The following is a 23,638-nucleotide window of genomic DNA, read 5'->3' on the forward strand; positions in this document are numbered from 1 at the left end:
TGTGTTTAACCTTCTGAGAACTGCCAGACTGTTCTGCAGAGGAGCTGCACCATTTTATGTTTCTACCAGCAGTGTATAAGGGTTCCATTTCTACACAGCCTCATAATTTGTATTATTTTAAATTAAGTAATTTTAGGGCTTCCCTGGTGGTGCAGTGATTAAGAATCCGCCTGCCAATGCAGGGGACACAGGTTCGAGCCCTGGTCCGGGAAGATCCCACATGCGATGGAGCAACTAAGCCCGCGAGCCACAACTACTGAGCCCACGTGCCACAACTACTGAAACCCACGCACCTAGAGCATGCTCCACAACAAGAGAAGCCACTGCAACGAGAAGCCTGTGCACTGCAACGAAGAGTAGCCCCCGCTCACTGCAACTAAAGCCCATGCGCAACAACGAAGACCCAATGCAGCCTAAAATAAATAAATAAATAATTTAAACATTAAAAAAAGTGTATCCTTTTTAAAAAAATAATTTTTAAATGTAATTTATTGGCATCAGAAATGTAACAAATATCAAAAATTCTATACAGAAAGCTACATGTTTTCCTAATCCACAATCTCAGTAAACTGCATAAATCCCAAGATTGTTCTGCGGGCTCTTTCCTGATACTCCTAAAATGATGCTGATGTCTCCAGTGCTGAAACAATAATGACCAGCAGTGGGAAGAAGGACAGGCAGTGTGAGGTAACATACTTATTCCACTAATGGAAGATGAGTTTCAAAGATACACACAGAGATTGCTTAAAAAATAATACTGTCTGAGAGTTCACCTGCCAATGCAGGGGACGCAGGTTCGTGCCCCGGTCTGGGAGGATCCCGCGTGCCACGGAGCGGCTAGGCCCATGAGCCATGGCTGCTGGGCCTGCGCGTCCGGAGCCTGTGCTCCGTGGCGGGAGAGGCCACAGCAGTGAGAGGCCCATGTACTGCAAAAAAAAAAAAAAATACTGTGCTCATTTGCTAAATGAGTAAAACCACACACAAATCAAGCAAATGAGATCAGCATATTATTAAGCTATAGGAAGAGATCCTTTGTAGTGAAACCATTTCTCATAGACAGGCCTGGCTCTCCTATACCTCAGACCATCTGAAAACTCAGCCCTGTGCCTTGGAAACAGGAACAACTATTTTAGGATTAATTATTTTTCCCTGTGGCAAGAGCATAGTCTTCAGAGCTGGATAGACTTAAGATTCAAATCATGGTATTTGACACTTGGTATTTGTGTCACTTTGGGCCAGTTCCTTAACCTCTTTGAGCCTCGGTTCCCTCATCTGTAAGATAGGGATAAAAATTCCTAACTTGTAGAATTACTATGACTGGCACACAATAATAAGTGGTTACTTCTATAATACTTATTTCCATTTCTTGTATATGGCAATTATCCCGGGAAATCTTAGAAAGTGAAAATAACTAAACCTGAAGTAGTCAGTTATCTTTTACTTGCAGGTAAAAGTACTAAATTGCCAAATATTCTGATGTAAATCTGAGTGTATCAATCTTCAACTGATAGAGGAAACCAGTGGACAGATATTTCAAAAATGAGCTCAGGAGCTTCCCTGGTGGTGCAGTGGTTGAGAGTCCGTCTGCCAATGCAGGCGACACGTGTTCAAGCCCTGGTCCGAGAAGATCCCACATGCTGTGGAGCAACTAGGCCTGTGTACCACAGCTGCTGAGCCTGAGCTCTAGAGCCCGCGAGCCACAACTATTGAGCCTGCGTGCCACAACTGCTGAGGCCCACGCACCTAGAGCCCGTGCTCCGCAACAAGAGAAGCCACCGCAATGAGAGGCCCACGCACTGCAACGAAGAGTGGCCCCTGCTTGCCTCAGCTAGAGAAGGTCTGTGCGCAGCAACAAAGACCCAACACAGCCAAAAATAAAAATAAATAAAATAAATTTATTTTTTAAAAAAAGAGGGGGCTTCCCTGGTGGCGCAGTGGTTGAGAGTCCGCCTGCCGATGCAGGGGACACGGGTTCGTGCCCCGGTCTGGGAGGGTCCCGCATGCCACGGTGCGGCTGGGCCCGTGAGCCATGGCCGCTTGGCCTGCGTGTCCGGGGCCTGTGCTCCGCAACGGGAGAGGCCACAGCAGGGAGAGGCCCATGTACCGCAAAAAAAGAAAAAAAAAAGAGCTCATGTAAAACACAAGTATTTTGAGCTTTAAAATACAATCTCTGACTTGGAGAAAGGGAAGAGGCATAATATATTTCACTTGAGCTGTAGTTAAGATAAGGTACAATGGACTGGGAATCCCTGAGATATGGGTCTGGTCCCAGCTCCACCACTCTCCCAACTTTTATGACTGTAGGCAAGTCAATTCTTCATTTATAAAAAAATTATATCTGCTTTTATTATATTTCAAGATTGTTTACAGAATCAAAGCTTTATAGATGATTAAGCATTATTCACTTTTAATAAATATTGATAATCATAATCATAATATGTTTTCTATCTTTAAAAGCACAACAAGAGGAGCAAATTCTATCATTATTTGAAAAGTTCTAGAGTAACCAAGTGTATTGGAGAGGAGGGGACAAGATTTGAAGGTCAACAACAAGGTTCAAATTACTTGCTATGTAATCTTGGAAAGTGGACTTAACCTATGTAAGTCTCAGAATTTTTAGCTATAAAAAGAGGATATCTCTCATCACACCTAAAAATTAACTCAAAATGGATCATAGACTTAAACGTTAAGAGCCAAAACAATAAACCTCTTGGAAAAAAACACAGAAGTAAATCTCCATTATCTTGGGTTAGGCAATGATTTGTTAGAAATGACACCAAAAGTGAAAGTAATAAGAGAGGAAACTGATAAGCTGGACTTCATCAAAAGTAAGAAGTTTAGGGGACTCCCTTGGTGGTCCAGTGGGTGGGACTCCAAGCTCCCAATGGCAGGGGCCTGGGTTCGATCCCTGGTCAGGGAGCTGGATCCCGCATGCAGCCACAACTGAGAGCCTGCATGCCACAACTAAAGATCCCTCATGACGCAACTAAGACCAGGCGCAGCCAAATAAATAATAAATTTTTTTTAAAAAGAAAAAGAAAGTAAGAAGTTTAGTGCTTCAAATGACACCATTAGTAAGAGAAAAGACAACCCACTGAATGGCAGAAAATATCTCCAATCCGTATACTTGATAAAGTACATGTTTCCAGAATATATGAATTCTTACAACTAAATAACAGAAAGACAAATAATCCAATTTAAAAATGGGCAAAGGAAAAAAATGGGCAAAGAATCTGAATAGACATCTTTCCAAAGAAGATACAGAAATGCAAAATAAGCTCATGAAAAGATGCTCAGCCTCATCAGTCATTAGAGAAGTGCAAATCAAAATCACTATGAGATACCACTTCACACTTACTAATATGGCTATAATAAAAGGATCTTCTACAATAACAAGTATTGGTCAGGATGTAGAGAAATTGAAACTCTCATACATTGCTCGTGGGAAAGTAAAATGGTGCAGCCACTTTGGAAAACAGTTTGACAGTTCCTCAAAGGGTTAAACATAGAATTACGATATAACCCAGTAATTCCATTCCCTCATGTATACCCAGGAGCAATCAAAACGTATGTCCACACAAAAACTTGTACACCAATATTCATTACAGTGTTCCTCATAACAGCTTAAAAGTAAAAACAACTCAAATGTCCATCAACTGATGAATGGATAAACAAAATGTGGTTAATCAATAGTACAATGGAATATTATTCAGCCATGAAAAGGAATGAGGTCCTGATACATGCTACAACATGGATGAACCTCACAAATGTTATGCTAAGTGAAAAGAACCAGACAAAAAAGTCCACACATTCTATATTATGAAAAGTCCAGAATAGGCAAATCCATAGAGACAAAAAGTAGATTAGTGGTTCCCAGGGGCAAGGGGGAGTGAGGAATGGGAACTCACTGATAATGGATATAGGGTTTCTTTTTGAGATGATGAAAAGTTCTAAAATTAGATAGTGGTGATGGTTGCACAAATCTCTAAATATACCAGAAACCACTGAATTGCACATTCTAAATGGGTGAATTTCATGTGTGTAAATTAAATCTCAAATAAGAAGTTTAAAAAATGGGGATAATGTCTATTTCCCAGAACTACTCCAAGAATTTACTGAGCTAGCATATATGAGAGACATTCGTTAAATGCCCATTTGTTAATTAGGTGATACAAGGTCTGGACACAAAAGAAATCTTCCCATTTCAAGGACATAAATGGAGATGATAAACTTCACAGGACTACATTCCAAATTTCAATGCCCGATCCAATTAGATGGTCCTTCAAGGGATAAAATTATTTTCAGTTAATGGTTGCCCAACTTCGTTTATTTGAAGTAGAAATCTGAGAATGGATAGGGAGTTCAGTCTCTGACAAGTTAAGACTTGTAACCCTGCTCAGTTTGAAACTCTGTAAAAACAATTTCACCTTGTATCTACTTTCCTCCCTTCCAGGCCTTTTGCCTTCCCTCCCCTTGGCTCTTTTGCCAGAAATGAAAACTCTTCTGGGAAGGGAAAAGGGTAGAAGAGTTAGTGTAATTTGTTCAAGCATGTCAAGATGTCTAGATTCTCTTCACTACACACACTGGCATACTTTCCCCTCCCAGGCTTGGCTCAGAGCCTAGGGTTTCTTTCCTTTTTTCCACGAGCCTAGTAGTTTCGTCCAAAGATTCTTTTGACACCGATGGGGATCACTTGGATCCCTGAAATGCATCTATCACTGGTGTTGCTTTCAAAATGTTCTTTAAATAATTAAAAGTGACTGCGAGGACACACAAGCAGATGCACACTAAGATAAATAACTTGGCTATAATATCTTATTTGAAGATCGTGTATTTATTTATCACATTCATTACTGAACATCTATTTTAAGACTGAAATGTGGAAAATGCCCCAAACATCAAATATACATTATGGGGCTCTTTTTTTTTTTTTAACATCTTTATTGGAGTATAATTGCTTTACAATGGTGTGTTAGTTTCTGCTTTATAACAAAGTGGATCAGTTATACATATACATATGTTCCCATATCTCTTCCCTCTTGCGTCTCCCTCCCTCCCACCCTCCCGATCCCACCCCTCTAGGTGGTCACAAACCATGGAGCTGATCTCCATGCTATGAGGCTGCTTCCCACTAGTTATCTATTTTACGTTTGGTAGTGTATATATGTCCATGCCACTCTCTCACTTTGTCACAGCTTACCCTTCCCCCTCCCCATATCCTCAAGTCCTATGGGACTCTTTTTTTTTTAATTAATTAATTTATTTATTTATTTATTTTTGGCTGCGTTGGGTCTTCGTTGCTGCACATGGGCTTTCTCTAGTTGCGGCGAGCAGGGGCTACTCTTAGTTGTGGTATGCGGGTTTCTCATTGTGGTTGCTTCTCTTTTTGCGGAGCATGGGCTCTAGAGCGCAGGGGCTTCAGTAGTTGGGGCACGCGGGCTCAGTAGTTGTGACTCGTGGGCTCTAGAAAGCAGGCTCAGCAGTTGTGGTGCACAGGCTTAGCTGCTCTAAAGCATATGGGATCTTCCCGGACCAGGGCTCAAACCCATGTGCCCTGCACTGGCAGGTGGATTCTTAACCACTGCGCCACCAGGGAAGTCCCCATTATGGGACTCTTAAGGACATATTTTAAATCCTATTTTGGAGAAGAGAAAGACTGCCACTTTTTATCTTACACACTTTCTTGCCATTTAAATGTTTTTAAAACAATAAGAATGTATTAACTTATATAATGATGATGATAAAACAATGAGAAAAAGAGTATATAAGAAGTCTAAAAAGGAGAGACACTTAAAGGACACAGTCTAAGATTAAGTGTTCTATTTATAAACTCTGGATTGTAACTGGAACTCAGCAACTTGTATAAAATTCTCTGCCCGAAGAAGCTGCCTTGAGTGTCTGGGAGCAGCTGCTATGAGAACTAAATCAACCATCACTTTCTCAGTAGGACTAAAAAGAGATGCGGTATTTCATAAAATTAAATTTTAACTCATAGGGAACTTAGTTCTCAGATTGTTGTGATGTACAGATAATACGTACATCAGACATTCCTGTATCAGGCATCAATAAATATCTGTTGAATGAATGAGCTTATTTAATTCCCCTCTGCTCTGTGCCTTGACTGCAAACAAAGTTGGTGAGAAACTACAAAAGAGATCCAAAATAACAAATAAAGCAAGCAAAGGATACCTTGTAACTTTTACATGGAAACATTCAGTCAGCCTAGAAGAGTAAGACTTTATACACACACTTACTCATACTCCCCAAAACTAATGCTACTCAAACCACAGCCAAGCCCCCTTGTACTACAGGACATTTACACATGGGCTGGTCTTGTCTGACTGGGCATCCAGAATGGCTTGGCTCTGGAGTTTTAGGCCTGGGCAAACGAAATCGGAAATGCAGGTGGGAAAATTCAGCTCTTTCCTTTCTTAATAGGAAATTCACCTAAGGCCTTGGCCTTTAAGTGCATGTTACAAACACCAAAAACATCAATTAATTCAAACTTGTCTGCCATGGCGTGCAGAGAACAGAAATTAGACCTCTACCTCCCATGTTCTTCATCCCCAAATTAGCTACTAACTGATTAGCCCACCAATTAAAAGTAGTAAAAACAAACACAAAACCAACAGTTGTGATTTCTATAGCAGACCCTAGAGGCTAATGAGCTCAGTGGGTTAATCAGCTAAGAGGTTTATTCCAAACAGCAATGTTGCTGTGTGAGAATGACACACCACTGCTTCCTGAAAATCTTGTGCAAAAAAAAAAAAAAAAAAAAATCAATGAGAAACATCTCCTTGACAGTATTACAGTTTCCTGGAAAAAGTACAGGATGACTTGTTTTCTGACTTATTAATTATCAGCATTTTAGGTTCTGGCCTCATTGATTTATTTGATTTCCATAAATGCCATTCATTGTCATGTGGCTTCCTGAGCCCCATCGAGCCCTCAGGCTTATCTCAGTTTTTGGTCTCTGTGACCTCTCAGCTGCCTGTAATTACTTTCTCTCTGGACATGCTCCACTCTTCTGCTCTGCCTAGCTGTTCTTTTATCTCTGTGACTGGTTATTTTGTCTCCTTTTTTTTTTTTGCCATACGTGGGCCTCTCACTGTTGTGGCCTCTCCCGTTGCAGAGCACAGGCTCCGGACGCACAGGCTCAGCGGCCATGGCTCACGGGCCCAGCCGCTCCATGGCATGTGGGATCTTCCTGGACCGGGGCATGAACCCGTGTCCCCTGCATCGGCAGGTGGACTCTCAACCACTGCGCCACCAGGGAAGCCCTATTTTGTCTCCTTTGAAGAATGTCTTCTTGTTTTTAACTAAGTCATGAAACTCACTGTGAAAGTGTTTTGTACTATATAGTAGGTGCACAATAAATGTTTGTTGAGTAAAGAATGAATTCCAAGGCTCAGGCCTTCATTGCTGTACACTTTCCCCTCTGAACTCTCTCTTAAGTTTCAACTTCCAGGTCTGCATAGAGGATACCCAAACTACACCAAGAAATAAGTAGCCAGTAAGGAGCTGCACATGCCTTTGTGCTCACAGAGAACCTTGCCTGAAGGACTGCATTACTGGCTTCAATTCTTCACCCCTCCCTGCATCCATGTCCTTTGCTCCGTGACTTGGCAGTTTGTCCCACTAAAGGGACAGAGTATATTTCTCCATCCCTTGACTTTTGGGTTGGGCTACATGACTTGCTTTAGCCATCAGAATGAGGCAGAAGTGACAGGGTGTCAGTTCCAAGCTTAGGCCTGAAGAGGCCTCTCGAGTTTATTCTCGTTCTCATACACTTCTGCCATCACCACACGAATGCGCCCTGGGAGGCCCTGGACCCGGGACGATCCGGAACAGGTGCAGCAGAGCTACTGCAGCCCACCGACCTGCAGGGAGCGGCAGGGCTGCCCAGCCCAGACCAGGCCAGCTGAACCCCATTTGTCTACAGATTCATGAATGATAATAAATGAGTGATAATACATGATAATAAATAAATGATAATAAATAAATAAATACTGGGTGTTGCAGTAATCTATCATGTAGCAGGAACTACCTGACAGAATCGACCTACTCAAGCTTTAGCTCAGAGAAGTTACACATATCACCACATTATTACCTAGCAATCTAACAATTAGAAATAGTAGTGATATGATGATGATGATAACATTAAAATCATAATAGCTAACATATCGAACACTTAATATGCATTAAGCACTTTCAAGATATTAACTCATTTAATGTTAGCCCCCTTTATAAACTTTTAATGATAGAATAGTTTTAGATTTATGGATTTATTGAGAAGATGCACAGAGGGTTCCCATATACTGCATACCCAGTTGCCCCTATTATTAAGTTTTACATTAGCATGATACATTATCACAATTAATGAACTAATACTGACATTTCATTACCAACTAAAGTCCATAATTTACTCAGAGTCTCTTAGTTTTTCCCTAGTGTCCTTTTTCTGTTCCAGGATCCTATTTACCATATTATATTTAATCTCCTTAATCTCTGACAGTTTCATCCCTCTCCTCCTCATTAAATTTTTTTTAAACATCTTTATTGGAGTATAATTGCTTTACATTGCTGTGTTAGTTTCTGCTGTATAACAAAGTGAATCAGCTATACATATACATATGTCCCCATATCTCCTCCCTCTTGTGTCTCCTTCCCACCCTCCCTATCCCACCCTTCTAGGTGGTCACAAAGCACCGAGCTGATCTCCCTGTGCTATGCAGCAGCTTCCCACTAGCTATCTGTTTTACATCTGGTAGTGTATATATGTCAATGCCCAGCTTATCCTCATCAAATTTTATTTTATTATTTTTTTGGTGATAGCTTTACTGAGATACAATTCACATACCATAAAATTCACCAATTTAAAATATACAATTCAATAGTTCCTAGCATACTAACAGAGCTGTACAAACATCACCACAATCAATTTTAGAATGTTTTCATCACCCCATAAGGAAACCCTGTACCCTTTAGCTGTCACCTCCCAAACCTTTCCCCTTTCTCCCTAGCCCTAGACAACTACTAATCTACTTTCTGTCTCCATAAATTTACCTATTCTGGACATTTCATATAAAGGAACCATACAATATGTGGTTTTTTTTGTGACTGGCTTCTTTCACCTATAATGTTTTCAAGGTTAATCCATGCTGTAACATGTCTCAGTACTTCATTATTATTTTTGGCTGAATAATATTCCACTGTAAGTATATACCACATTTTGTCTATCCATTCATCAAATGGTGGACATTTGGATTGTTTCCACCTTTTGGCTATTATGAACATTCATGTACAAGTTTTCGTGTGGACATATGTTTTCATTTCTCAAGGGTGAATACTTAGAATTGCTGGGTCAAGTGACAACTCTACATTTATCTTATCAAGGAACTGCCAGATTGTTTTCTGAAGCAGCTGTACCATTTTACCTTCCTACTTAGCTCCCTTTTTACAGGTAAGAAATTGAAGCCCAGAGGGATTAAGTAATTTGCCAAAGTTCATACAGCTGAGAAGCAGGGGAAGGGGTGGTGCATCCTGGTGATCCATCTCCAGCCCCCAGCCCCTGAGGACTATACCACACTGATGGAGTCAAGAGAAACTGTGAGTTAATTCTGCCTTCTCACCATGTCTGCTTCTTACCCCTTTTCATGAGGCCTCTCTCCAGATTTGAAATCCACAAATTAATGGAGATGAGAACAACAAAGAATCACAAAAGAGAAATAAAATTATTGCAAAAAATGTTTTAATGATGAAATATTTTATATTCTGAGATTCTTTTAGCTTAAAGACAGAGCAGGGCTTCCCTGGTGGCACAGAGGTTAGGAGTGTGCCTGCCAATGCAGGGGACACGGGTTCAAGCCCTGGTCCGGGAAGATCCCACATGTCACGGAGCAGCTGGGCCCGTGTGCCACAACTACTGAGCCCTCACGCCTAGAGCCCGTGCTCCCAACGGGAGAGGCCACCACAATGAGAAGCCCGCGCAGTGCAATGAAGAGTGGCCCCTACTCACTTCAACTAGAGAGGGCCCATGCGCAGCAATGAAGACCCAACACAGCCAAAAAAAAAAAAAAAAAAAAAGACAGGACAAAGGTGCACAGTGACAGCAGTCAGGTTCCTAAAAGGCCAACATGAGAGCTCATGTGTGAGCCATTCTTTACCTCCTTGAATTAGAGGGAATGGGATTTAATCTATAGAATGATAAGTAAGCATAAATAAAGGCTTCCTCATCATTATGAGATACTGAAACTCTGTAGGACCCCTTTAGGAACTCTCCAGGAATATTATTATCATGACTGAAATCAAGTCCTAGCTAGGAGACGGGAAGAGGGACAAAATGTCCAGCAGTCTGTGGCTCTAGGAATTTAGAGATTTTGTGCAAACATACGTGATATAATCTTTGGTCCACAAACTCAAAGTCCTTTAACCAGGACTAACTTACCCTGAATGGCAGACAGATATATAAAGGTGTCTTCATGCTCCAAGTTCTCCAAGAATATCTGGAACCACAGAACACAGCAGTGATATGATTCACAAACAGCAAGCAAGATTTAAGAGACCCTCAGAGCAGCCTCAAAAAAATAAATGCTTTTCCTCCTCTTTGGTGTAGCGAGATATCAGTCTGACTTTAGAATCTTGTAGGGAAAACAGTATATACGTTTGAAGTCCCATTATTATAATAGCTAAAAGAGGGTAGCGATTATAGGGGAGATACTTCTTGAAGTTGTTGAGTATACACCAAGAATAGGCATGGAGGGCCTCCCTGGTGGCGCAGTGGTTGAGAGTCCGCCTGCCGATGCAGGGGATACGGGTTCGTGCCCCGGTCTGGGAGGATCCCGTGTGCCGCGGAGCGGCTGGGCCCGTGAGCCATGGCCGCTGGGCCTGCGCGTCCGGAGCCTGTGCTCCGCGGCGGGGGAGGCCACAGCAGTGAGAGGCCCGCATACCGCAAAAAAAAAAAAAAAAAAAAAAAAAAAAAAAAAAAGAATAGGCATGGAAGCCAAATTCTGGAAGAACAATTTTCAACATTTTTTCCACTATAGCCCACAGCAGATAGCCTATTCTTAGATATGACATGACAGACTACAGGCCCTGATACACAGAGGCCAGGTTTGGGGTTATGTCCAATTAATGGCACACCTGCTATAATTTGATCCTTTTCTCTTGCACTCAGAAAGTGTATGGAAATGCAAGTGCAAGATGGAGATATAATTGGGATAACCTTGAATCTGTTCTAGTTTTTAAAATCTTTTGCAAATTTCAGCACTTCAACTGACATCAGTGACAAATTACTCTCAACACATCTCATAATTTAGGAACCCACCAGGGCACGTCAACCACAGTGGGTACTGCTTATCTAGAAGATATGACAGTTGACATGTTAGGATTAGGCCCTAACACAAGGGCCAGAGGAAGACAGTGGCCATATGCCCATGTCCCTCCTGCTTGGTATCTAGAAGAGGGGTGTGTGTCTTTCCATATATAGTGATGTGTCCTTTACAGGAACAGCAATTCTTGATATCAACTTGATACTGCTGGTCTCCACATCTGTGGCATGTTAGGGAGAGCCCAAGATTAGTTAAGTTGGGAAGATGGCCAGGTTGGAAGGGGTGGAAATCATGTATGGAGTAAGAGAAGCTTAATCCAGGGTAGTAGCCATGGGAATGAAGAGGAACGGATACATTTGAAAGACTTCTTGAAAAAAGAATTGACAGGACTTGATGACCAATTATGTACAGCAGATGAAAGTTAAGTTAGCTAAAGAAAACTCCAAAGATGTCCATAGCATTAACTATCTAAATAGGTGTGTGAAGGCATATTTTTAATGATTACTCAAAGGAGATATATAATTTGAGGTTTTCAGCAACATTTCAATGACAGCAAATCCTTGGCACATTTCTGTGCCTCAGTTTTCTCACGTATAAAATGAGGATAATGTTAGTATTTTGGTCGTTGCCAGGATTACAGATAAGGTCTGAAAGGCACAGGGCCTGGCTCAATAAACAGAAGTTATCATTACACTACTGGTTCTAATACTTCAGTGGCTAAAAAGAAATATTTTCAATCAGAATTATAGTTCTTAGTCTAATGGCTAGAGTATATGGAAAAGATAATAGTAATAACATAATAATGATACTACTAAACCTTTACTGGGTGCTCATTATGTGCTCGCCACTATAATTCATGCTTTACAGGGAGTATTTTATTTACATATTTATTTGTTTAGGCTGTGCGGTGCGGCTTGCGGGATCTCAGTTCCCTGATCAGAGACTGAACCCGGGTCCTGGCAATGAAAGCGCCACGTCCTAACCATTGGATGCCAGGGAATTCCCAAATTATTTTATTTTAAATCTTTCAACATAAAATGCATTACAATTATCCTCACTTTTCAGATGTAAAAATCGAGGCTCAGAAAGTTTAAGTGACTTTGTCCAAGAAAATGATCTGCGATTTGATCAGTCGTCTCTAGACCCTTGGCTCTTAACCTCTAACCCATACTGAAGTCAGGACAATTTCCACAAAAGGGAAAAGATCCCCAACTAAGCACATACAGTCTCCCACATAAATCCACGATATAAAGAACAGCCTTTTCACTGTGATGGAGGGAAAGTGGGGAGGGGACTCAGTTCTGTCCAAAGCCCCTCTGAAAGGGGCCCAGAAAAAACAGGTAGCTTATCTTGGCTGGTCACAGTGTTGAAAGTGGCCTTATCTACCAGAAAAGGAATTTGCTCTGAGAATTTGCTCAGGGTCTTCTTTCATTGGCTCAAACGTTACTAGTTTGTGAAGCCATGTCAAGATCTACTTCCTCCAGATTTCCACTCTCTCCTTCTCCTGACTGTCTACAGGGTTTCTTGCCTGTAAAAGTTCTGACACTCTGCTCATGTTCAATTGAGTCTCATGTGTATCTAAGTCTTTCCTGTGTCTGAGTCTTGCCTCCACAGAACAATTACAATTTCCCCAAGGGTGGCCTAGGACAGTGCTTGATACAAGTCAAGGCTCCTGGAAAGTGGGGTGGGGGGTGTGGGGGGTGTGGGGGGTGTGTGTGTGTGCGCGTGTGTGCGCGCGCGCGTGCGCACGCACGTGTGTGGTGTTCTACTCACCTTGAGAAGCTTCTCCTGCATCTCAAGGGCTTTTGGTTCTCTCTGCTCTATCCAGCGAGAAAGAGTTCTCAGGGCAGCAGCCCGTGTTGGAATTTGAGGATCATAAGCTGATAAAAGAGCTTCCTGGAGCTGTTCTGTGGTTATGCTTCCTGACTTCTGGTTTGTAGTGATGCTGGGCTCACGGACTTCCTGAGGAACGAGTGGAGCATTAGGTGTCAGGCTTGTTTGGTTGGATGTGCAATGGCTTCGCTGTTGTTCAAGGTGGTTATAAGACACATTGCTGTATTTTTCATGACTGGTTTGTTGCTGCTCTTCCTTTTTCCCTTCTGGATCCTTTTTGTTCAGGGTACTCTGGGCAGCCACACTGACAGCCTCAGTGGAAAAGGCTCCGTGGGTAGAGATGGTGATGCGGAGATCAACGGCGAGTTCTTGGATGACAGGGTCAGGGTATGTGTTGGAGACCTTCTCCAACAGAGGCAGCAATTGCTTCAGAATGGCAAATTCATTTGACTTCAACTACAAAATGAAATGAAAAATGCCAAATCCAAATTAACATAGCGGATGTTAATATGACCTAAGCACAAGGCAACAGATCCTGAGAAAAAGGAGTAGGAACGAGACCTTGTTCCTGGTGTAATCAGCATATAGCCTGAGTCTGGTACTCTAATACTATGGTCGAATAATTACAGCTAACATTTATTGAATACTTACCTTGTGCAGGTACTTTTCTAAGTTAAAAAAATATATATCCGTAATGCAAATTATTACTCTTTTTTTCCCCTCCCCACTCCCCCGCATATTATTAGTCTTAATTTTTACAATCTGATGGGCAAAACATGGCTGCTTATTATTTTAATTTGCATTAACCAGACTAACAGTGCTGTTAAGCATCCTTCCATGTTTATTAACTGTCTGCATTTCTTCTTCTGTGAATAGCCTGTTTTCATCCTTTGTACCCACTTACATCTTAGACTGTTTGTCTCTTACAGCTCTTCTTACCATAACATATTTTAATACCCAGTCGTATGGTGAAATTCTTTTATATTTTGATTTTTATTGTATTACTGTATTTTTAAATTTCATGTCCCTTTTGCCATAAAAAGATGAGTTCATATTAGCAAAGTACTTAGTGCCTGATACACAGTAAGTGCTATGTGTATGTTTTAAAAATAAAGACAATAAACAAAAAATACACATACATATTCATGGCCTTATGATATAGTTACTATTATTATTTATTTATTTATTTATTTACTTATTTTGCGGTACACGGGCCTCTCACTGTTGCAGCCTCTCCTGTTGCGGAGCACAGGCTCCGGATGCGCAGGCTCAGTGGCCATGGCTCACGGGCCTAGCCATTCCGCGGCATGTGGGATCTTCCCGGACCGGGGCATGAACCCGTGTCCCCTGCATCGGCAGGCGGACTCTCAACCACTGCGCCACCAGAGAAGCCCATTACTATTATTATTTATATTTTAAATGGGGTGGGGGAGGGACTTCCGTGGTGGCGCAGTGGTTAAGAATCTGCCTGCCAATGCAGGGGACATGGGTTCGATTCCTGGTCCAGGAAGATCCCACATGCCGCGGAGCAACTAAGCCCATGCTTCACAACTAATGAGCCTGTGCTCTAGGGCCCGCGAGCCACAACTGCTGAGCCCACACACCACAACTACTGAAGCCCACATGCCTAGAGCCCGTGCTCTGCAACAAGAGAAGCTACTGCCATGAGAAGCCCGTGTACTGCAACAAAGAGTAGACCCTGCTCTCTGCAACTAGAGAAAGCCCGTGGGCAGCAACGAAGACCCAACGCAGCCAAAAATAAATAAACAAGTAAACAAACAAATAAATAGAAAATGAAAAAAGAAGATAGGGCTTCAGTAGTTGTGGCACGTGGGCTCAGAAGTTGTGGCTCATGGGCTCTAGAGCGCAGGCTAAGTAGTTGTGGTACACGGGCTTAGTTGCTCCGTGGCATGTGGGATCTTCCCAGACCAGGGCTGGAACCCATGTCCCCTGCACTGGCAGGCAGATTCTTAACCACTGCGCCACCAGGGAAGCCCTCATTTCTTTTCTTTCATAATTGAGATTTTATTGGTTGTTTTGAGGATCAGTACACAGATACTTCAATTTGTACACAGTTCTCAACATACGTACCAAAAATCTAAACAATCATGTAGTTGTGATTCTTTTCTGAACAGTTATTCCAGTGACTTTCCAGCTTAAAATTTGGAGGCAAATTTTCCTTCACAGGATATCAAGTACCAATATCTTCAAATATTGATATGCTGTTACATCATAAGTCCCACTAATTCACAATTTAATATCATATACACTACATACTCAAATTGTCAATCATTCACAGCACATTAACAGTTACTAGAAGAACTGGACTACCACAACCAAAGATGTTACAGAGTGAACAAAGTTCTGCCTAGGAAAGCCAAGATCAAGGGGTGAATGGTTTGCTTTAGGAAGCAATTCTACCAAAAACAACATGGGAAGAGAAGTAATTTAAAGTGTTTAAGACATTAAATGCACAACTGACTCCAAACTGCCATATAGTATGCTTTGTATTATAGGATAGAAAAGCTACCCTCCATCTGTGGAATGTTAAGCTGACACCCAAGACAATCAAAGCCTCCCATATTCAATATCCCACTATTTTCTGGTTGTACCAAAAAATAAACAACCAGAAAATGATTTCACCTCTTAAAGAAAAGTATTTACACTTAAAAAATGGGATGAGGTGGGATTCCCTCCTTTTTATAAATGTTTTCTAGAGCTACTAAAAAACTTGCATTTACAAAATAGTTGATAAAAATATTCCTCTGGATTGTACAAGAAGGGAGACAGGGACCAATGACAGGACCAGGTGTCTGATATTAATCAGACAGCTTCTTTCTCTCCTGCTTCATCAGAAGCTGGGCTCTCCTCATTTTTAGTTTCTTCATTTTCTGCAGGTAAGTCTTCTTTAGTCTCTTGGTTAGCCACTTCAGCCTCTTTTGCCTTTGCTCCCCTTTTCCCTTTTGTTTGCACTTTTTTGTTCGAAGATTTATCCTTTCCTGCCGCCTTTTTTGGCTTCATTTCCACTTTTGCAGGAGTCGGTTTAGCTGACAACCTTGCCAATCTCCTCTTGGGCTCCTCCTTCGCTGCCCCCTCGGTGGAGCTGACCTTCCTCTTGGGCATCGTGACGGCGGGGCGGGCGCATGCCGGGTACATGCCAGGTGCCTGCAGGCCGCGGCGCACCTGAGAGCCTTCGCGAAGCTGGGCTGCCTGGCCGCTGCCTCTCCTCCCGCCGCCCCTTCTTTTTCATTTCTGTTACAATTTCTTCTTAAAAAGATACAGATAGACCAATGGCACAGAATAGAGAGCCCAGAGATAGACCTACACAAATATAGTCAACTAATTTTTTTTTTTTGAAGGATCTCAAAGGTTATTTAGAGGGAAGTCTCAGGACTTCCCTCGTGGTGCAGTGGTTAAGACTCTGTGCTCCCTATGCAGGGGGCCCAGTTTCCATCCCTGGTCTGGGAACTAGATCCCACATGCATGCTGCAACTAAGAGTTTGCATGCCACAACTAAGGAGCCTGTGAGCCACAACTAAGGAGCCCACCTCCTGTAACTAAGGAGCCTGCCTGCCGCAACTAAGACCCAGTGCAACCAAATAAATAAATAAATAAATAAATAAAACCTTTTAAAAAAAGGTTATTTAGTCTGATCTCACTGTTTACAGGCAACCCAGAAAGGGAAACTGTTTAGCTCCAGAAACTGAGAAATGGCAGAAATGGGCATGACCTCCTGACTTTCTTTCCACTGCTCTTTCTCCGACAGAGCTAATTTTCCTGATCCCAGACAAGGATGACATTTCTGTTGATGGTTGTTAGAGCAACCGGTGGACAAAGTTAATTATCCAAGGAAATATTCTTTATAGCAGGCTTTATTCTCCTCTCAGCAAATATTGTGCCCAAATGAGTGCTTTCAAGTTGATGGCCCTTGGCACCCTCTTGCCTTCTAATAATTGCCTTATAAATTAATTCCTTATAAATTGCCTTATGATGCACTGAGTGCCTGGGTAGACACCGAGCACTGTGCAGAACTTTTCAACAATGAGACGCAATGCCTAAAACTGCAAAGAAGGACGCTTCGGACTGGTCCCCAGGGGACCTGGATTCCAACTCCCTGATCCTTCCACTAACTCCCTGTGGCACCTTGACAGGGTATTTCCATCCTCTGAACCTCAGTTTTCAAATCTGCAAAATAAGGCTGAACTCCTTCCCAATTTTGGGTCTGTGAGATGAACTGGGATTCTGGAATGCCCACCTGACAAGAACAGGAAGTTGCACCCAGATTTATTTTCTTAACTCAGATGTCACTCCTAACTCAGACAGTCAACTGATCTTTGACAAAGGAGCAAAGGCAATACAATGGAGAAAAGACCAACTTTTCAGCAAATGGTGCTGGAACAATTGGACATTCACATGCAAAAAAAATGAATCTAGACACAGACCTTACACTATCACAAAAATTGACTCAAAATGGATCACAGACCTAAATGTAAAATGCAAGATTATAAAATTCCTGCAAGATAACATAAGACAGAAAATTTAGATGACCTCAGGTATGGTGATAGCTTTTTTAGGTGAAATACTGAAAAAATCCATGAAAGAAATAATTGATAAGCTGGACTTCATTAAAATTAAAAACTTCTGCTCCGCAAAAGACAATGTCAAGAGAAAGCGATGACAAGCCACAGACTAGGAGAAAGTATCTGCAAAAGACACGTTTGATTATGGACAATTATCTAAAATATACAAAGAATTCCTGGGACTTCCCTGGTGGCACAGCGGTTAAGAATCCACCTGCCAATGCAGGGGACATGGGTTCGATCCCTGGTCTGGGAAGATCCCACATGCCACAGAGCAACTGAGCCCGTGCGCCACAACTACTGAGCCTGCACTCTAGAGCCCGTGAGCCACAACTATTGAGCCCACGTGCCACAACTACTGAAGCCTGCACACCTGAGCCCATGCTCTGCAACAAGAGAAGCCCCTGCAATGAGAAGCCCACACACTGCAACGAAGAGTAGTCCCCGCTCGCCACAACTAGAAAAGATCAGTGGTTGCCAGAGGTTAGGGGGAGGGAGGGATGAATAGGCAGAGGATTTTGGGGTTAGTGCAACTATTAGGTACAGCACTATAATGGTGGATACCTGTCACTATACATTTGCCAAAACCCATAGTGCATAAGGAGCCTGCCTGGTGGCGCAGTGCTTGAGAATCTGCCTGCTGATGCAGGGGACATGGGTTTGAGCCCTGGTCTGGGAAGATCCCACATGCTGCAGAGCAACTAAGCCTGCGAGCCACAGCTACTGAGCCCACGTACCACAGCTACTGAAGCCCGAGCACCTAGAGCCCACGGTCCGTGACAAGAGGAGCCACCACAATGAGAAGCCCGCGCACTGCAACAAAGAGTAGCCCACCCTCGCCGCAACCAGAGAAAGCCTGTGCGCAGCAATGAAGACCCAATGCAGCCAAAAATAAATAAATTAAAAAACAAAACAAAACAGGGGCTTCCCTGGCAGCACAGTGGTTGAGAGTCTGCCTGCCGATGCAGGGGACACGGGTTCGTGCCCCGGTCTGGGAGGATCCCACACGCCGCGGAGCGGCTGGGCCCATGAGCCATGGCCGCTGGGCCTGCGCATCCGGAGCCTCTGCAACGGGAGAGGCCACAGCAGTGAGAGGCCCGCGTACCGCAAAAACAAAAACAAAAACAAACAACACCTGGGTGTTGGACCAGCTGGGTGGTGGGAGAGAGTGTGTCTTCGCAGGGAAGCAGAGGAGAACTTGGGTGACAGCCAGAGGAGGGCATGTGTACACTGAAAAAGCCCCACGTGAGACTTTACAAAGCTTCCCCGTGGGGGTATACACACCCTCATTCTGCCTTACCCTGCTGCAATGAGAATCACTATTTTGGAAGAATCCAAGAGTCTCTTCCAGCAATAAAATGCTAACCTAAAAATTCCTAATTCTGAAAAACATTTACATTTATTTTGTGTTCTCATTTCTGTATATCACCTATGTTTCTTCAGATATTTAGTTGAGCAGCTTATATGTCTGGGTCCTTATATACAATGTCATTGAATTTATTTTACAAGTGGTACTTTTACTTTTGTTTGAAGTCAGCACATAGTATGCTCTGTTTTATAATGTGCCATACATAAAGATACAAGATATAGAAATATAAATCTTTTTTTTAAATTAAGAATTCATCAGATTAATCACAACCACTAGAAGGTAAACTCCATGAGGGAAAAGAGACACTTGATAAATAGTTCTTGAATGAGTTCATTCTATGATACTCTCAGAAAAAGTGGCATGAGATCTCAAGGTTTGTGTTCAAAGTCCCAGCCCCAACAAAATCAGGTCTGTTCCACGCAGCAGTGCTTCAGAGGACACTATGGGCCCTGGAACATCATGCAGAAACTGCTTCCTGAGGGGACAGGCAAGTTACCACCATCATACTTTTACTGGTAACCAATCCTGACATTTAGAAAATAAGTTTGGAAATATGGTTGTCTAGTTAGCAGTCTTAAACCTACACTTTCTCCAAATCAACTCCTCTTCCTAGACACTATGTTCTAATAATCATCTTAGTTACATAAATTAGAAAGGAAAGAAAGAAGCGTTCAAACTCTGTTAGATCCTGTTTCATTAGTTAAAACAATGAATCCTAATCAGGGATAGGTATTGAATACAATGTAATCTTCTAGACTCTGAAGCAACAACCTAGCCAATGATCATCTGAAAACATAATTCAGAATTGTGACTTTTTTTTAATACAAAGACAGAAAACCTAGCATTACTATAGAAGCCACTTATAAATCCTTGAATCAAATGGAAAAAAAATTAATAGATCTAGGGCAAAAGTATAGGAGTGACGTGTTTATGTTCACTTTAAGCGCAAAGTCAGAGGAATCAAGATATAATCAGTGAGTCAGGATGGCTCATGGAAGGGCAGGGACAGGTAAAGGATGTACATTTGCATCAGTCAGGTGAGTCTCTGTTAGAATATGACTAATTTACATAGCCAGCCCCAAAACAATGGGCTTCTCAAATAGGAAATGGAGATTTCTGTGTTCTATTTTCCATTTGGGATATGGTTTGAATTTCTAAGTGTTAAATAAGAAAAAAGAAAAGCAGGGCTTCCCTGGTGGCGCAGTGGTTAAGAGTCTGCCTGCCGATGCAGGGGACACGGGTTCATGCCCCAGTCCAGGAGGATCCCGTGTGCCGTGGAGCAGCTGGGCCCGTGAGCCATGGCTGCTGAGCCTGTGCGTCCGGAGCCTGTGCTCCGCGATGGGAGAGGCCACAGCAGTGAGAGGCCCACGTACCTCAAAAACAAAACAAAAACAAAACACAAATCAATCAGTTCAACTAAATCCAATAACAGTACAACTTAAGAAAAACTATTCCATTGGGGAACTTATCCTTGACAGTTCTAAGAGCAGGACTATAATATGACTCTAGCAACTGAACCAACAATGTTTTTTTCAAACTACATGGGAAATATAAAATTAGGAGTGCTAAGTAAATCTACCAGGAAATGGGTTTCACATTAACAACAGGCCCCAATAAAATTTCTTTTCTTCTTAAGGACAGGCTAGAGAGAGTCAAATTCTAATATACCAAGCATCAGTATCAGAGTTTAATCTTCAAACTCAAAAATCCATTCCCAGAGGGTTTCCCTACTCATTGCTAAGAGTTATGTCCAGTTTGACTTCAGGTCAGATTTCATAATACTTGCACTAAACCTATTCTGCTTTCTTGCAGTCTTCTAACCTAATGTGCTATGTCACACACACATATGTGCCTACCTTTCCACCTTATTCTGACCCCTGGTCTCTACAACTCAGCTACTCAGGCCTTCTATCAGTGTCTTAAGTATACCAAGCTCTTTCCTGCTTCCCAGCCCTCGTACATGATGTTTCTTTAATTGGGAGAGTTTCCTCCATCTGCACTGTACACACTCCCAAACTCCTATGCAATAAGTCTTAGCTTAGACTTATATGTGTATCCTCAGTGGAAACCTTCCCAGCCTAGGTTAGATGTTATGTTCTCTTGGTACCCTCCACTTCTCGTTTGAGGTACTTCATTCAATTCTAAGTATATTTTTTGAAATAGTTATTTAATGTCTGACTCCCTCACTGGCTTTGAGTTTCATGAGGGTAGGGACCATGTCTATTTGTCCACTGCTCTATTCCCAGCACCTTAGATCAGTATCTGGCATATAACAAGTAGGCAATAAATATGTTTTGAGTGAACAAATTTAAAAATTATAAATTATATAAAAGATACATGCACTAGAAACAAAGCTTTAACATGCTACATGATATGAGTTGAACAATGGACCCTGTGCTAAAATGGAACTATTCAAAACATGGAATCCTAAGCAACCAGCAGGTTACAAAGGTTCTCCCCTGACTACAGCAGTAGGGACAAGGGCTGAGCTTTGGAGAGCCACTACAGTGAGGGCCAGAGAATCTAGCGTTCACCACAGATGCAAAACACTGTGCCAGGTATTTCCAAATCCAGCTCGTGCCAGGTCAGAAAGGGCCCTACCTTACTGATGGGGAAGTCTACCCAGGTAACAAGGTGGAAGTGTTACAGTTTTCTTGTCCTCCACTTTGGAGAGAATTCTTATTAACAACCTGACTTGTTTACCCTGGTTCTCCTGTGTGCAATATCCATTCTGATTTCTCACAAGGGTATGAAAGGGAAGCAACAGATTTTTCTCTTCTCTCCTCCCTCCTTTCAAGTTTGGTTCACATCTGCAACTCACCTGAATGGCTCCTCCCAGCATGACAGCCACCAGCCCCATGGACATGCTCAGTGTCTGTGATTCCACAGTGCTCTCTGCCTGGTGAGCCAAGCTTGCACATGCTCGCTGCAGGGTTGCTGCTACAAAGTCCACAACCTACCACAGAGATGGAATTGAGAATCAGCGAGGAGTAAGGAAAAAAAATCTCAAAATTCTCTTTACATCTTACGTCTACCTCCTCATCTTTTCCCTCATCAACATCACGATAGCAAGAAGCTTCAACAACAACTGCTACCATGTAGCAGGCGTGGTGCTCAGTGTTTTACATGCACAAGCTCACTTAGGTCTCATATCAACTTTAGGATGTACTCTTGTCCTCATTTTCAGATGAAGAATCTTAGACTTAAAGAGGCAATCTGGGGCCTCCCTGGTGGCGCAGTGGTTGAGAGTCCGCCTGCCGATGCAGGGGATACGGGTTCGTGCCCCGGTCTGGGAGGATCCCATATGCCGCGGAGCGGCTGGGCCCGTGAGCCATGGCCGCTAGGCCTGCGCGTCCGGAGCCTGTGCTCCGCAACGGGAGAGGCCACAACAGTGAGAGGCCCGCATACCACAAAAAGAAAAAAAAAAAAAAAAAAAGAGGCGATCTGTTCAAGGCCATACAGTCAATAAATGAGAAAGCCCATTTATACTTTCTCACATCTTTTAATACACCAATCCACCTTCCTTTACTTTTCATGAATTTTGCCAGGAAATTAAAATGAAAAATCATTTGTTACTTTCTGACCATCTTAGAGTATCCTAGATCTGCTTTCCTAATAAGGATTCCTCTTCAATGATTCCTTCCCCCTGTTTTGACAGTCTAGTTCTAGTAAGCAAAGAAAGGGGGAAGAGGCATTAATTTTATTTAGAATTCAGTGTCCTCAAACAATCTACACAAACGATCCAGAGTCATTTTTTAAAGTATCCAATAGTTTTAAAGGATTAAGATTATTCCTATATAAGATTTTACATAGCATTTGGCTAACAACTAAGCCTTAAATGGAATTAATTTGGTCGGCATCATTTTAACTGGGCTTGGATTAATCATCTTAAGTAGAAACACATTTGAATAAAAGACAGCCTACACATACCCATAAATGCACACGCACACATGTGCACGTGCACACACTCACATGCACATTTAGGATTAATGGCTCAAAAGGGAAAAATCATTTTGAAAATGGGATGGCTGAGATAGGTCATAATAAGCCTCTAAATACCATGCAAGCTTGCATGTTTAACTTTCTGGGCAAATCACACACTATGCTAGAATCTTTATTGCAGGCTTAAAGTCAGGAGAATGGCTTGTTAACACTTGTCTTTTGGAGCAAGGCAGGAAACTAGAAAGGTTATTAAAAGTTCCACTTACTGTAATGAACCATGCTGGTTATGGCAATTTTCACCACCCTCTCTAGCCTAAGAATTTATTGATTACTAGCAGTTAAGGACATTGGCTTTTCCCAGAGAAACTGGTGGATCTACCATCTTGGGCCACCTATTTTGCCTCCAAAGAGTTTTCTAAAGCACTCCTTGATTATAGGAAGCTTCTATTTCACACAAATATACTGTTAAATTGCTGGAACAGAACACTATCTAGCCTTCTAACTTTTTCTAAATTCCACTTATCTATCTATTTAATATTGCTAAACAAGTAGTATGATCTTGTTTTTGTTAAGAAACTTTCAGT

At 42.2% G+C, this 23,638-nt stretch overlaps 2 protein-coding genes across 2 annotated transcripts in view; both read right to left on the minus strand.

The window, feature by feature from the left end:
• The window catches only part of TANGO6 (transport and golgi organization 6 homolog), a 170,478-nt gene that overhangs the window by 85,988 nt on the left and 60,852 nt on the right, over window positions 1–23,638 (minus strand). The window contains exons 12-14 of the mRNA XM_082606990.1: window positions 21,934–22,068; window positions 13,104–13,619; window positions 10,448–10,505 (exon numbers count right to left, since the gene is read on the minus strand). Of these exons, the coding sequence (XP_082463116.1) occupies window positions 10,448–10,505; window positions 13,104–13,619; window positions 21,934–22,068 (709 nt within the window). The remainder of the gene's footprint in view (window positions 1–10,447; window positions 10,506–13,103; window positions 13,620–21,933; window positions 22,069–23,638) is intronic.
• Window positions 15,685–16,286, minus strand: LOC309794866 (non-histone chromosomal protein HMG-14-like; the record flags this gene model as incomplete). The annotated part of the gene is made up of 1 exon (XM_082606757.1): window positions 15,685–16,286. The coding sequence occupies one exon, from the start codon at window positions 16,284–16,286 to the stop codon at window positions 15,987–15,989; it is 300 nt and encodes a 99-aa protein (XP_082462883.1). The 3' UTR covers window positions 15,685–15,986.

This window comes from Mesoplodon mirus, assembly GCF_964341445.2.
Source record: "Mesoplodon mirus genome assembly, chromosome: 19".
Classification (NCBI taxonomy): domain Eukaryota; kingdom Metazoa; phylum Chordata; class Mammalia; order Artiodactyla; family Ziphiidae; genus Mesoplodon; species Mesoplodon mirus.